Source organism: Felis catus, chromosome B1 (assembly GCF_018350175.1).
Source record: "Felis catus isolate Fca126 chromosome B1, F.catus_Fca126_mat1.0, whole genome shotgun sequence".
NCBI classification, from domain to species: Eukaryota; Metazoa; Chordata; class Mammalia; order Carnivora; family Felidae; genus Felis; species Felis catus.
The window spans coordinates 42,473,543-42,488,527 of NC_058371.1; the positions used below are offsets into that span (position 1 = coordinate 42,473,543).

At 39.4% G+C, this 14,985-nt stretch overlaps 1 protein-coding gene across 2 annotated transcripts in view; it reads right to left on the bottom strand.

Moving 5' to 3' along the window:
- Positions 1-4,108: 4,108 nt before the first annotated feature.
- IDO2 (indoleamine 2,3-dioxygenase 2) overlaps positions 4,109-14,985 on the bottom strand; it is a 73,773-nt gene continuing 62,896 nt past the window's right edge. For both annotated transcript variants that reach the window (XM_045055526.1, XM_023252573.2), the window contains 3 exons: positions 13,102-13,153; positions 6,747-6,895; positions 4,109-5,324 (listed from right to left, as the gene is read on the bottom strand). In XM_045055526.1, the coding sequence (XP_044911461.1) occupies positions 4,969-5,324; positions 6,747-6,895; positions 13,102-13,153 (557 nt within the window). In that variant the 3' untranslated portion in view covers positions 4,109-4,968. The remainder of the gene's footprint in view (positions 5,325-6,746; positions 6,896-13,101; positions 13,154-14,985) is intronic.

Below are 14,985 nucleotides of genomic sequence, written 5' to 3' on the forward strand. Positions count from 1 at the left end.
AAACCCCAACTAACCTCTTTCTAAGCCCAAGACAGTTACTTGGCTTTTCTTGTTTCCTGTATTCATATGCTCTTTTTTTTTTTTCAGTGCTAGTCTTTCACTACTAATCTTCTCTTCGCAATTTGGCAGCATTTAAGTTTCCCTGAGAGTAAAGATTCTCAGATAACACTAGTCACTGAGGTAGGATGAAGAGTTTCTCTCTCTGACTTTTACAAAAACATGCTTTAATGTTTTTCTTTTTAATAAAGAAAAATATAAAAATGGGAATGCAAATTATCCACAGTTCTAGCACCCAGAATATCCCTTTTAAAAGGTACAAAGGAATAGAATATGATTTGCTTTTGGACACCAGTATTTATCTGGATTGATTTAGTGTGGCTCTGTCTGGAGGCATGGTTCTGGGTGATAACCTCTCCAGATTCCTCCGAGTCCTACTGTGGAGAAAGAGATATTTTGAAAAGGGAAAAACCTTCCTCCTATGGGATTAGCCTGGAATCGGTGCTTGAAGCTTTGGGGCTGAGCATTGCAGGTCGCGATTGCCCTCTGGTGGTCGTAGATAAGACTTACAGGCAAAGTTTAAATGACAAGCTTGAGACTTTAACAGGCCTTTTGTTTGCCTGGGCCTGGGGTAAAAGTACAAATGGACATCCACATACCGTTTCTTTTCTACACATACATAAACTAGATTATAGATCAGTCTAGCAAATAAATAAAAGATGTTCTATTATACCCTAGAAAAAGATACTTTCAAAATAACCCGGAAGCCCACCTTGAAGTTAATTCTCTCACTCCTTAGAATTCCATATCAAACATGGAGACATGGGGATAGTCAGTCTCAGGTCCAGCCTCACCCTTTCCAGCACTGCTATGTTGCAACTTCCAGGGACCGCTCCATAATGCCTGTAAACACCCCAGCCTCCTGGCTGAGCTCCACGCACATGCCTGCAAAAAGCCTTGTCCTCCCTGGGGACATAGGGACTTGAATACCAATGGCACCGTCAGAAGCAAACCCAGGAGAGAAGACTCTGTACACACACCCTTGAGGCCATGTGTGCAAGGTATTTGGGCGTTCCAGGCATCCAGAGCATGATATGGAAAATGGCGGTAATAGAAGTGATAATAGAGGGCAGGTCTAGTGACCAAATTGCATTGCCTGAATCTGACTTACTTTTAGCACTGGAAGTCTCATGTTCTGTAAACCCCTTCACTGGGGTATTAAAAGCTCCGTTTTTCAACCTTGTGTCAAAAATTAAAAGAAGAGTGAAAAATCCATATGACTGTAACACTGTTTTAGTATCGAATGGGTATGGTGCTGATCATCCCTCTCCTGTGGTCTTTGTTACTGGGTTTTCCCTTGACCCCTGATGTTGGCAACCGTAGTTCCTGGTTCACAGTGACGGATGGCTCACTGCGGCTCACTCTGAGCGACGTGACCTGTGACGTGACCCAAGCAAGCGTCTGAAGCGGGTCCTAATCTTAAATAGGAACAGCTGTCGGGGCTTGTGCCCATGGATGACCAAGATAGTAAAAGTGTGATTTTTCACATTGTGAGTATTGTGAGCATGTTTCCTTAACTCTTCTGAAAAGCATAGATAATAAAAATGAAAACAATTACATAGTATTTGTTTAAATAGTCTTACTAATTACCACTTACTGCCACAGTGAACTAGCCAATTGTTTTGTTTAAATAATAGCATTTATGCAACAGAGGCGTAAGTAGTACTGAATATTGTAATATATTTTCAAATGGATGTTTATTTTTCATATTTTAATGACAAATGAATAACACTTGTGTGTGCCTGTAATTAATTTTTATTATTATTGTTATTATTATCATTATTGGTATTTTGTCTACTATGGGTACCTCTGAGTATGGGTACCTCTATGAGAACCTCTGATGGGTTCTTTAAAAAGTTAATCGTCCTAAAGGCAAGTTCTACTGGCCCCAGGACTCCTTGCCTCGCAAAGAAGGACATGGCCTGTGAGGGGTCAGAGTCGGTCTAAGGTAAATGCTCCCTGTACAGTGCAGGTCAAATTCTGACTGATACCTTAAAAAGAATGTGGACAATTAAAGGCAAATACCATAATTGAGTTTGGTTTGAAACCTATGCAGCTGCCATAGAACCATGTGGGCCAATAGATTTGTGAGTTTACAAAGGAAATTACTTTGCAAGAAAAAATCATTTATTTTTGATGATGCTTACATCCAAAAACTCAGTTTTTAATGTTGCTGAGAAGCAGATGCTAAACTGCAAAAATTAACTAGCAATTGCATTTCAGAAAGCAATGATATCCGACTTCTTTATTAAGTTTACTGTTAAGTGAACAAAGAAAGAGAAGAGTGTTTCTTCCATTAGCAAAGCAAATAGGACATCTGTGCATAAGAAAATGCAAGACAGAATTTGGTGGGTGAAATTCACTGTTGTGGAAGAAATAATTGCTTTCAGGTACTGCAAGTTTTATATACCAGATCTTAAATTGGATAGGATCTCACAGGTTTCAAGCATTTCTTTATGGTTGGTGTTTAGTTTTATTTTTATTTTAACCCTATATAGATTGTGTTGAAACAACAAAAAACAAATTTCAGACTAACAACAAGGGAAGAAAAACTCAGTCTCTGAGACTGTCTTTGCTGGACACTCTGTAAATTGAGAGTTTGGGGATCCTGTTCACCTGCATGCAGTCTAAGGAAAGTATAGGGTCTCTGTGCCCCACAGCATGAAGACTGAATGTTGCTCATGCCATCTAACTGGTGTTCCTTTATGATTTTTGTTGGCTTGCTTTTAAAATCATCCCTGAGTCCTTTCTAATGTCTTCTAAAAATGACTAAACTAATCCTAACTGCACTTGGGCACAGGATAAAAAAGAATCAGTGTCCCCTTATCACCAGAAGGCTTAGGTGTGTGTGTGGGGGGGGGGGGGTTAGGTGAAGGTGACTCTTATGTACAAGGTTTAAGACTTTAAGGCTTTGCCCCCTTCCCAGGTGAAGATTAGCCCTATAAAGTCAACCTCGAAACAGCGGGTTGTTATTTGTATTAAAAGAGACAATGGTTTCATTCTACACAGATCACCTGGTATAAAGAGCCTTTAGCTGTCAATATAGTCAGATTTTTGTGGGCAGTATTCCATCCTTCTCTCCAGGGGTTTCCATCCAGTGTACTGCCTGTATCCCTTCCCAGCATCTCCTGGGGAGAAACTATACATCATTTTTGTACCTCCTGCCCATCATTACAAAAGAGGATTCTTCTCTAATAGAAATGTGGGGAGGGTGTGTATCAGATACCATAACTTTACCCTAATTCAGTTTCTTGTAAAGGAGGCTTGTGATAGCTAATTCTATGTCATCTTGGCTGGTCCATGATACCCAGATATTTGGTCACACATTATTTTGTACGGTTTTGTGAGGGTATTTTGTTTGGATGAGGCGAACATTTAAATTAATGGACTTTGAGTAAAGCAGATTGCTGTCCATAATGTGAGTGGGCCTCACCCAATCAGTTGAGGGCCTGAATAGAACAAAGACTGACCTTCACTGAGCAGAAAGGAATTCTACCAGCAGTCAGTCTTTAGATGGTGATTCCCTGAGTCTCCAGGCTGCTGGTCTACCCTGCAGATTTTGGAATTTCCAACCTCTATAATCACATAAGCCAATTTCTTAAAATTTCTCTTCCTCCCCCCCCCCCCACTATATATACAGTAAAAGTGGGGTTTAAGGGCCTGGGCAATGTTGGAAGTGGTCAGATGTTTTTCCAAGTGATATGACAAGACTTTGAAGGCTGAGTAATCTGAAAGGCTTGTTTGAAAGGATTAAACAAGCTGCAAGCTCCATTTGACCAGTACTAATATGGGGAGGGGAACTGTTCAGCAGATGCTAACTTGGGCAGAGCTGTTCCTGATGATCAGGTCCTTCTCCTTGAGGCCATGATTCTAGATTGGCCCTGTGGAATGTAGATACTGTCTCAGATATATGTATGTACGCACAGTGTGGGGTTGGGGGGGGGGGAGGGGGAGAGGGGCAGGCCTAAATTAATGGAGTTTATCTTAAATTGGCAAGATTAAAGTTTTCTAGCTTTTGCTATCAGATAAAATGAGATCTTGAGATAGAAAATAAATCAATAAAAAGTTACATTTATTTGTAAACTAAACATGTGAGTTTACTATTTATTCCTGTTTCCATCATTTACTTCCAATGGGTCAATTAATTCATTTTACAACTATAAACTTTCGGTGTAAGAAGAAAGAATCATTCTTCCAAAAATAAAGAATGAAACTAAAACAGAATTTGCAAATTGATGAACCATGCCAAAGAGCCTCATCCGTTCGTTCCCACATCGTTAACTATTCATTGTTACACTGGTGACTTCCAAGTCTTATGTGAGCCTCCTCTTTCCTCCACATCGCCACTGGAGCATTTCCAACCTCCTGCCACAAACTCAGCACACTCAGGGAAAGGAAAGCTGGATGGGGACCACAAAAATTCTCTGCTCTAATCCCTAAACCAGTGCTCAGTAGGAACGTAATAAGTCGTTGACTGACTGAATGAATGCATGCACGAGTATTTAATTTGCTTTTTAAAGAAATCAAAAAGGGGATCTGTCCACAGGCAATTTGGTTTGTTTTTTGAAATTTAGATTGATTTTCTATTATTTGAAAATAGAATAGGGGTACACGGGCTCCTCTGTGGGGTTCTGAATGAGGAAGTGTCCAAAGCTGTTTGCTATTAACCAGTAATTAGATAGGGAAAGGAAAATTTCTGACTAGCCATGGAAATTCTCCTCTGTGAGGACTAACAGCTCTCAACAAGGGAGAAGATGGTGTTCTGTAGAGCAGGAACATAAACAGGGCTGAGGTTCCTGTCAGATAATTCCAGACATTCTCATTCTCTAGGCCTACATGCCCTCCAGTGGGAGAAAGGGCCAGGGGAAACCCGAGTTTCTGGTTTTGCATTCTTGGGAAGAGGGCAGTCTCTTAATCACTTTGGTGGAGAATTGCCTCTAAGGTCTTATCCCTGACACTCTTCAGGAAGCTCAGAACTACAGTCCCACCTGTGCCCCTCTCTTCTAAGGCTAGTGGTGGCCCAGGGACATAGTTTGGCCTCCTGCCCTTTGCTTTGGTGGCTGCTGTGATGAGGTATTTGGTCACCACAGTGATGTGATAGCTGCGTAGCTCCGCCAGGGCCTCCACACACTGGTTATAGGCTGTCAGAAGTTGGCCATTTCCAGAGGACAGAATGTGGTCTCTCAGTGAAGGAGTTGAGTGAATTTCTTCTATAAAGGCCTTGTGGGAAGGGGGCATGTACTCCCTCATCCTGTGCAGAAAATCAGCTGAAAGAAACAAACCAGAACTATGTCATAGCTCCACATGGAAAGATGCGAGAGCCTGTCTGGTTTTCCAGACATCAGTGCAATGAAAACTTGCTGTCATCTAACTTTCCAATCCACTCTGCTGGCTCTTTTGCTTGTAGACTACAAATACTACATTCCTGAATATTGATGGGGAAGGAAAAAAGAAGCAAGTACATCTCAGATAACTGAGTTGGAACCATATCTACCAGTCAATGTGTAAATATGTATCATATACCCAAGGTAGGCAAAGTATCTTGATGAGACTATCGTCATGAGAGATATCTACAAATGTAAGGCATAAACCCTTAAACCGATTTGCTAAATACTCTCCTGAATTTTGCTTTGTTTGGAGAGTGCTAAGGAAGGGGAAATTAATAGAATTGATAAGGGCAAGAAAATAAAGAGTGAGCAACTGTTGGGGCGCCTGGGTGGCTCAGTCAGTTAAGCGTCCGACTTCGGCTCAGGTCATGATCTCACGGTTTGTGGTTGGAGCCCTGTGTCGGGCTCTGTGCTGACAGGTCAGAGCCTGGAGCCTGCTTCGGATTCTGTGTCTCATTCTCTCTTTGCCCCTCTCCCACTTGTGCTCTCTCTCTGTCTCTCAAAAATAAATAAATGTAAAAAAATTTTTTTTAATAAAAAAAAAAAGAATTAGCAACTGTTTTTGTAATTATAGCCTCTTGAAGTCAAGTTGTTTAAAAATCAAATCAATAGATATTTATAGGAAATACAGATAGATTGATCTTTTATAGGAAATTCATTATGTGTTTAATATCATCATAGTTCTTGATAAGTGACTTTTGTGGATGAGACTGGACGCTGTTTGACTGCACACCAAATTCTAGTCATTTTTTCCCCTAAATCCAACTTGAAAATGCCATACTCTGAAGTGCCTTTTTGCAGCTGTTAAACATCGGCTTGATGCTGGCAGGTAAGGAAATGAACAATTTCAAGCTTCTAAACTGGTAGGCCTATCTTCTGGTCTAAATAGACTTGACTTGAAGTTGCAGCATTTTTACGGGGAAGGGCTTTGGTGAGGAGCTCAGACCCATCATCAGCCATATCCAGACTTTGTAACTTAATTCCACAGTCTTCAAACTCCGGATCTCTCCCCCATTTTAGACAAAGCAGGCTATTGCCTAGGATCCAAACAAAACTATGGGGAACAGTTGGATATATGGCTATGTTTTAAGATATGGAAATGGAAACCCAATATCCTGCTGAGATCAAATATTAACTGACTTGACACAATAACATCTGGCAGGCACACAGCCTCCTGGTTGACTTAGAGAAGTATAGACTTCATGACATTTTAATTTACACTTGGTCTTATCAATTGGTAAAGACATCTCTGTTCTTCCTCCCTGTTAAGGAACAGAAAGAAAAAGAAAATGTCTGACTTACCACTTTCCTTGCTGTGACAAATGCCTAAGAACTCATCAAAGGCATGAAGCACTGTGCTCTGAGCTGCACTCCCCCCAGAGTATTTCAGGGGCTCTGGGGAGACTCCTTCATAGATCAGCCCCACTGGCATTGCTGGGTTATCCTTCCATCTAAGCAAGAATAAAAGTCAAAGAGAAGAAGTGGGTGCTAGGAGTTAAGAGCATATTTTCTGATACAGCAACAGTGAGTAAGAAAGCAAACACAATTGCAACGGTGTTTTTAGAGCAAAAGACTGGGTATCTTTGTAGAATATATACTTAAGCATACTTCAACTTCATAACAGGCCATTGAATACAGCCCTTCCTTTCCCCAGTTGGAGGATTATTCCAGAAGAGTAAAGGAATCCTTGACATTGATCCTATGACATATTTATTAGAAAAATTCAGTCATAAAGATGACATCAGTGCTGCTCAATAGGAATAATTTAGGGGTTCTGGAATAATCTTCACTCCTTCTGCTCATCTCAACCTTAATCACCTGATACCTTTAACTCCACAAGTAGAGCTTTGTAAGTAAGTACACACACACACACACACACACACACACACACACACGCCCCTTTGCTTTTCCCTGTAACAGTTTTAACAGTTGTCATGTTGAACTACCAGTGTTAAATAATGCATGACTTTGTGGGAATACCTTTGTCAAATACATTCTTGACAGCACGTGTTGATAATGAGGGCAGCAACAAAGAGAACACAATACAATCTTGCAGGTTACCAGAGGGACAGGTAGATGGACTGGAATTGAGGCTCTGGTCTTGCTCAGATGAAGTGGGTTTTCCCCGCTTCCTCTCCTCTCTTATCTCCTTTCTCCCCTTCTGTCTCCCTGATTCCATTTCTTTGCCTTTTTGTGACTGAAAACCCCTAGTTCTACCTCCAACTATTTTACTCATTTCCCTGTCACATTTTTTATAGAGTCTTAAACAATTACAGAATGTATGTGCTGACTCCATAAGATAAACAATGGCACCAAGAACACGTTATTGTACTTCCAATGTGTTAGTCTATAAACTCTGTTCACATTCATTTTCTTTTTTTAATGTTTACTTATTTATTTTTGGGAGAAAGAGAGAGAGCACAGGCAGGGGAAGGGAATAGAGAAAGAGAGGAACACACAGAATCTGAAGCAGGCTCCAGGCTCTGAGCTGTCAGCATAGCGGGGCTCGAACTCACAAATTGTGAGATCAAGACCTGAGCCAAAGTTGGACAACCGACTGAGCCACCCAGGTGCCCCTCACCTTCATTTTCTAACTTGACCTCTTTTGAGTAGATGAAGGCAGGTGTCTAAAAACCCATTTTACAGATAAGCAAACAAAGGCTCTGAGCAGTTAATTCTCCAGGGCCACACTGTTCAAAAATGGGAAAACGAGAACTTAAATCCCAAACTTGTACTTTTCTATCTTCATTTTCTCAAGACCCCCACATATGGATTTCCACTTTTACTAAGGAATAGAATCTTTTTTTCTCTTATTGCCAGGAATGAGCCACTGTCCCTGCTGTGAACAGTTTAAATAACAGGCTTACAGTGGAAGATGTCTCATCTTCTTCCTATAATTCTAAAAGTCATTTTGCTCAAGAGAAGGAAAATGCATCACACACATAAAAAAGCTGTAGCCAGACTGCTCAGCTGGCTGTTCATGACCTTTGTCAAATACTTCCTTATGGTAGGAAATGCTATAAGGAGCTGCGTTGTTTGCATTGGAGAATGGTTTGGTCAGCCGTTCTACGGTTTCCACTGGATGAACATCAAAATGGCCTTTTTAGGTGGGGTGACATCACTCTGGAAACAGATGAGGCATAGACAGCAGAGCAGGGGGAGAGCAAAGGAAGGAGTCTGATCATAAGAGGAGAACATGAGGTAGCTGTTGGGTGAGAGGGCTCTATTTCAGGCAGATAGAAAATTTAATCTCAACTTTGATATTTATTAACTGTGAGCCTTGGTTAATTAACCTCTCTGAGCCTCTAGTTCCTCACCCAAGTGATATTAGGATCTACCTTATTGAGTTCTCGTGGGAGCTAATTAAAATAATACCTGCTCAGTGCCTGGAACATATTAAGCATTTGCTAAATATTAGCCATTTTACATTATTTAGAGTGAGTTGGAATCCCGCTCCCTCCATTCATTATTTTGTACATTTGTACACACCTTCCTGAGACTTAGTCCTAATTTGCACCTACTTCCTAAAGCTGCTGCATAATTAAATGGGTTCCAGAGAATTTTCGTGACTTGTCAGAGTTCAGGACACTGCTCCAATGAAATTTCTAAACAGCATTTTAGAAATATTTGGAAATAGGGAAGAAATATTGAAAGCGTGAGTAAGTGGAAGAGAGGCAGTGGTCACACTGGTTCAGGGTTGTCTCTGCCATGTTATGGATGATCTCAGATGGTCACTTTGGTCTCTTTCAACAGTCCCTCCTCACCATGACCACTTTGGTGTTGGACTTTCTCAGAGCTCAGTTTATGGGATTCTTGCTACTCTCACTTCCCAAGTGCTCTTATCTACTTCACTGATTTAAAAACCAACTATATTAGGAGTCTTTAAAAATGTACACTTCTACCTGGACCATTCCCCTACGTTCCAGACTCATATATTAAACTGCCAACTTACAGATATCTCCACAGAAATGGACATGTCCCAAACTGAGCTCCAGATATCCCCTCCCTTTTGCCAAATTTCTTCCTCCTACAGTCTTCCCCATCAGAGAAAATGGCAGCTCTATTCTTTCAGTGGATTGGGCCAAAACCCTAGAGTCATCTTCAACTGATCCCATTTTCTTCCTTCCTCCTGCAAACCAATAGCAGATCCCATCAACTCTACCTTCAGTCATTTCCAGAACTGAACATTACTCAATGCCTCTTCGGCCACCACCCTAGTCCAAGCCATCACCCTGATTGTGGGCATAGCTTCTTGAACGTTTTCCTGGCTTCCATTCTTGCTCTTCAATTATCTATTTTCCACGTTAGAAAATAGAGCGATGAGTTGAATTAAGACAGATCATTTCATTTGTCTCCAGACTTGCCTCTGCTGCCCTTGTCTCTCAGAAAGTAGCCAACAAGCCCTGACATGATCTGGTCTTCTGCTGTCACTTGTATCTTTCTCATTCTCCCCCATACACACTGCATTCCAGTGCTGCTATCTTCCTTGCAACAATTCCTCCATGACAAGCATGCTCCAATGTCAGGACCATTGCAATTTTTATTCCTTTTGCTTGTAACAAGTATCCAGGTAGCTTAGTCCTCACTGCCTTCAGTTATCTGCACAAACGAAGTATGGCATTCCCAGACCATAATAAATAGGTAAGAAACTTACACCACCTCTCCCTAATACTCCATGATGCCCTGTATCCTACTTTACATTTTCCCGTATCACTTATTGTTGTAACATATATTGTATAATACTTTTTAAATTATATTTATTTATGCATGATCTGATTCCCGCCATTAAAATGTAAGCTCCACAAGAATAAAGTTGCTGTTTTGTTTTATTGCAACATTCCCTGCACCAGGAACTGTGCCTGGCATATGGTAAGCACTCACTAAATAGTTGATTAATGAATGAATGAATGAATGAAAAAACTATTATTCTATAATTCTGTGTTATATATCTAGAATATATAAGCCCAAATGTTTTTCTGGAAAGGACCCGCCAGCTTTAAAGAACCATCAGATGCTCAAATGGCCAGGAGACATCAATATTTTTTTGGTGCCCCAACATGAAGCGGATGTGTTAAAGCCACATTGAATGTGACAGAGAAGACACCAGAATGTAAGTCAAAAAAGATAAAACAAGGGGATCTACTTTCAAAAGCCATATTCTCCACCTGTGATACAATTGGTCTGAGGGAGGGAAATAGGGTTTCTCTGAGCAGTCCCATACACTCTCAGGCCCAAACTAATGATTGCAAAGGAAAGCAATTACTTTCCTTTCAAATCTCTGTAGGCAAGGTTATTTTTAGTCTTTCTCATAGCCTATTTTTAGGAAATCCAAGAAATATAAACAGAAGAAAAAAAGAAAGAAATGACATTTTTCCACAGGGGCTAACTTCCATGTGAAATTTAATGTGAGTGGGAAATGGAAAGAATAAGTTTAATCTACAAATGATGAAACGCCTAAATAAAAATGTTTTTAAAAAGTAAATGAAAACAATAAATCAAACATGGGACACATCAAGAACATAGGAGGAGATTTCAATTTTCCAAGACAATCCCATTGGGAACTCTCAAAAATCCAGATGATTTTGGCCATCAACACTTTCAATATATTTAAGATTTGGTGCTGGTCACTTAGTTGCACTACATGAGAAATATTTTTGAGGCTCAGACCGACGGGAGGCGTTTATGTAGATCACAGATAAAATGCATCACTGACCCAGAACTTATTTTAATGAAAACATAATCACCCTCTAGTGACCATTTAATCATGATAGGCAGAAATTGAAAAAGATAGTCCCAAGATTTCCATTCTCATTCCTAGAACTGTTCATATTATAAGCTATCAATACCTGTCAATATGATATACAGCAAGGCAAAAAAGACGTTGCAAATATAATTAAGGTTACTAATCAGTTGACTTTAACATAGGGAGTTACTCTACATTGTCTAGGTGAGCTGAATCTAGTAACATAAGACCTTGGCAGAGGTTTTCTCTGGCTAGTTGCAGAAGGAGAAATCAGAGAGATTTAAGTACTAGAAGGATTGGAAGTATCATTGCTGCATTGGAGGATACCGTGTGATAAGGATTGCAGGAAGTCTAAGCTGAGAGCAGATCCTATCTGACAGCCAGCAAGGAAACAGAGACCTCAGTTCCAAAACCATGAAGACTTGGATTCTACCAAAAACCTGAACGAGTTTGGAAGTGAATGATTCCTCAGGTTCTCCTGATAATAGCTCAGCCGAGCAGATAGCTTGACCTCAGCATTTTGAGACCCTAAGCAGAGAACCAAGCTGAGTTTGCCTGGCCTTCTGGTCTACAGAAGTGTAAGATAATAAATGTATGTTGTTTAAAACTGCTGTTTTAATTTGTTAAAACAGCAGTTTTTTGTTATGGTTTTCTGTTATGTTTGTGATTTGTTATGTAACAATGGAAGACTAATACACATTTAGAGAGCAAAGTGAAACACAAAGAGATTTTCCAGAATTAGGTACTTCGTAAACCCCAATGTATTTAAAATGTTTAAAAGACTTTTTTTCCTCTAATTTTACCAAAACATATCTGCATATTTTGTTTTACATTTGTTACTAGAATCACTATTGCACAATCAGATCTTTGTCTTAACCCTGATTATATGTAAAATGTGCACACAACGAGAAGAGTTCTGAGCACAGATAACCTCTCTGGGGAGGATTTTGGGATCGAATGGGTATACAGCAAAAGTCTGAATTCTGAGAAACACTCCCAATTCCATTCCACACTCTTCACCATTTTTCTTGTTTCCTCATAAACCAGGAACCCATTAACCTCAAGTTATTCTCTAGAGACCCTCCTGCTTCCCCTCTCTACTCCCTAGAGTGAGGAATGCCCACCCAGGCTGGCGTCCCCTTGGACTGTCCAGATCCACTCAATCTAGAAAAAACACTGGGTTCATGTTGTCACTCCCTTCTTGCACCCATGTCCCTTCCAGGTGCAACTTCATATTCTTTCTGTCTATAGCAATTCGGCACCTCCTGGGTATCAAGATGGAACACTAGGTGAGCCCTATGTCAAATTTTTCACCTCATCCATTCACTACCTCTACTTTTCACTATTAAAAAAGTAGACAAACTTAATTTCTCTCAGTTAATGTGAATGGGAAAGCAATTTGATTAAAACATGTCAAGGTATAATTAGTATATCTAAAGGAAGAAATGTATCTAAGGGTAGAGTTCTTTATCTGGAAAAATTACAGTCCATGTGACAAAAGAAGAGACCCACAAATATGAACAAATGACTTGGGGTAACTCTTCCAAGAACATTAGAAGAAGGCTTGCAAGTTACTTTCTATGCTCCCATCAGCCTTAGTAACAGGGGAAGAGAATGGATATAAATGAGAGAGCATTGTGGTTACATAGTGGGCTTTTTTTTTCTGCCATCAATATGGGATTCTAAGTGAATACAAATGAATGTAATATGGTGGCCTAAGGACAATTATTCTGACCTTAAATATTCATTTGTCCTGCAGATGGTACCCCACCTCTTTTATCCAAGAATGGATCCAAATGATCACTTTGTTAGCAAGGTTTCTTAGTGTGTTTATTACTATAGGAAGCTTCTGCCTCATAAATTTGGAATATGCTACAGAGGTCTCATGTAGGAAAGCAGTTGAACTGTACTTACCCAGAGAGAAAGATCCGGATGACTGCATAAAATATGTCTGGATCAACATAATCTGGAGAAGCAATCAAAATGTGAACTTTACTACAGGCAAAAAAAGCAATTGGTTACATGTGCACGGGTCCTGCTGCTCTCTTGGGGCCACCCCCTCTATCTGATCTGCACGGAAACCTGGAAGGAAGGCAGCAGCAAGAGGGGGATGGAATGTTCTCTTCTGTAGCCCCCTCACTGGCACTGGCCAAACTTTTAAACTATTCCAAATGCTGCCCTTTTCTATTTGTGGTGCTTCCCTTTTCTGGACTTAATAACTACAAAAGAAGAGATCAAGGCCATCTTTGAAAAATTAATATTTTAAACAGACATGATATTTGAGAGAATATAGGAAGTAGAAAGGAGAAAAGCAGAGAAAAAGAATCACCTCTGTCCAGGCTTTCACAAGAGAGGAAAACTCAAGTTGTCAATGCTCAAGCGAAGTTCTATATAGGCAAACAAAGATGGAGGAGCGGAGAGGCTCTTGCCCAGGGATTGCCACACCAGGTCAGATATAGGCTCATTTAGCTCCATGTTAAGCTGCATTCATTAATCTGTGCAGCTATTTTTGGCTCTAAGCCACTGCTTGGGGATAACTTATTCCACTAGTTTATTAACTTGTATATAAAGAAGGGTGTCCTCACATTTGTACTAAATTTCTTTTCATTAACTTTTGAAGATTGTTCTCTCTTCTTCACATAATGGGGCTCCTCTGTGAGCCGGTATGTTTCTTTTACCTGGATCCTGTCTATGTTTCTTTGTTTCTCTTTGAGAAAAAACAAAACAACACAGCAAAACAAAAACAAAAAAAAATCCACATCTTTTTTATGAGACCCAAATAATGTCATCTCTATACCATCAGTTATCTTTTCTACCATCATACCTAGTCTCTGTTCCTCTATCTCTATGTTCTCTGAAGGCTCATGGGCTCAGGTAGTTCAGATATTCCTTTGGTCCCAGGATTTCCCAATGCTCCTGAGTGGTGTCACATTCTCTCTACTCTTCTGTGACAATGTTCCATGTGCTGGCCTTTTATTGGGCCCTGTTTCCATGTCTTTCCCATCTGGTGCCCTATTCCCACAAAAATGCTAAGCATTATGTACAAATTTTCTCTGAAACAGTAATGACTAGCAATAATTTAATATTTTATCTTCTAAAGTAAAATCATTAGTCAATAGATATAAAATAATTTTAGTGTAAAAAAAGTCAATAGATGTAAAAATGTCCATTTATGATTGTAACAAATAAAAAAATTAGCCAATTAGGAATAAGAGGAACAATTTTGAAATGATAAAAAGAATCCACAGAAAGCCATTTCAAGTATACATTTTATACTTGAAAGATTAAAAATAAGTATTTGAAAATGTGGAACAAAACAAGGATCAACACATCCATTCAACAATACGGTGTTAGAAATTTTAGCCAGAAGAATAAGAAAAATATATGTATTTAAAGAAATAAAAGTTATAAGTATTATACATGAAGGAACAAAATAATTCTCAAATAATATGATTTTCACATAGAAGACCCAGATAATCTGCAGATAATCATTAGAACTATTAGAATTAATAATTAGAATTAATTAATAAAAATTTTTTCTATAAACCAGTAACAAACAGGAGTTAGTTAAAAATCAAAAGATACCATGTTCACTAGAAACAAAAAATAAAGTAACTGTGAAAAAAAAAGAAGATATCAAAGTCTCTTATTTTGAACGAAATTAAAGAAAATTTAAGAAATTCAAGAAAAAATTTGTCTGTACTGATGGACAAAAAACTCAGTATCAGTATCAAAGAGAAGAAGTGTATCTAAAAAAGAGTTATCTATCTGGATAAGTTTTAGTTCACATCCAATAAT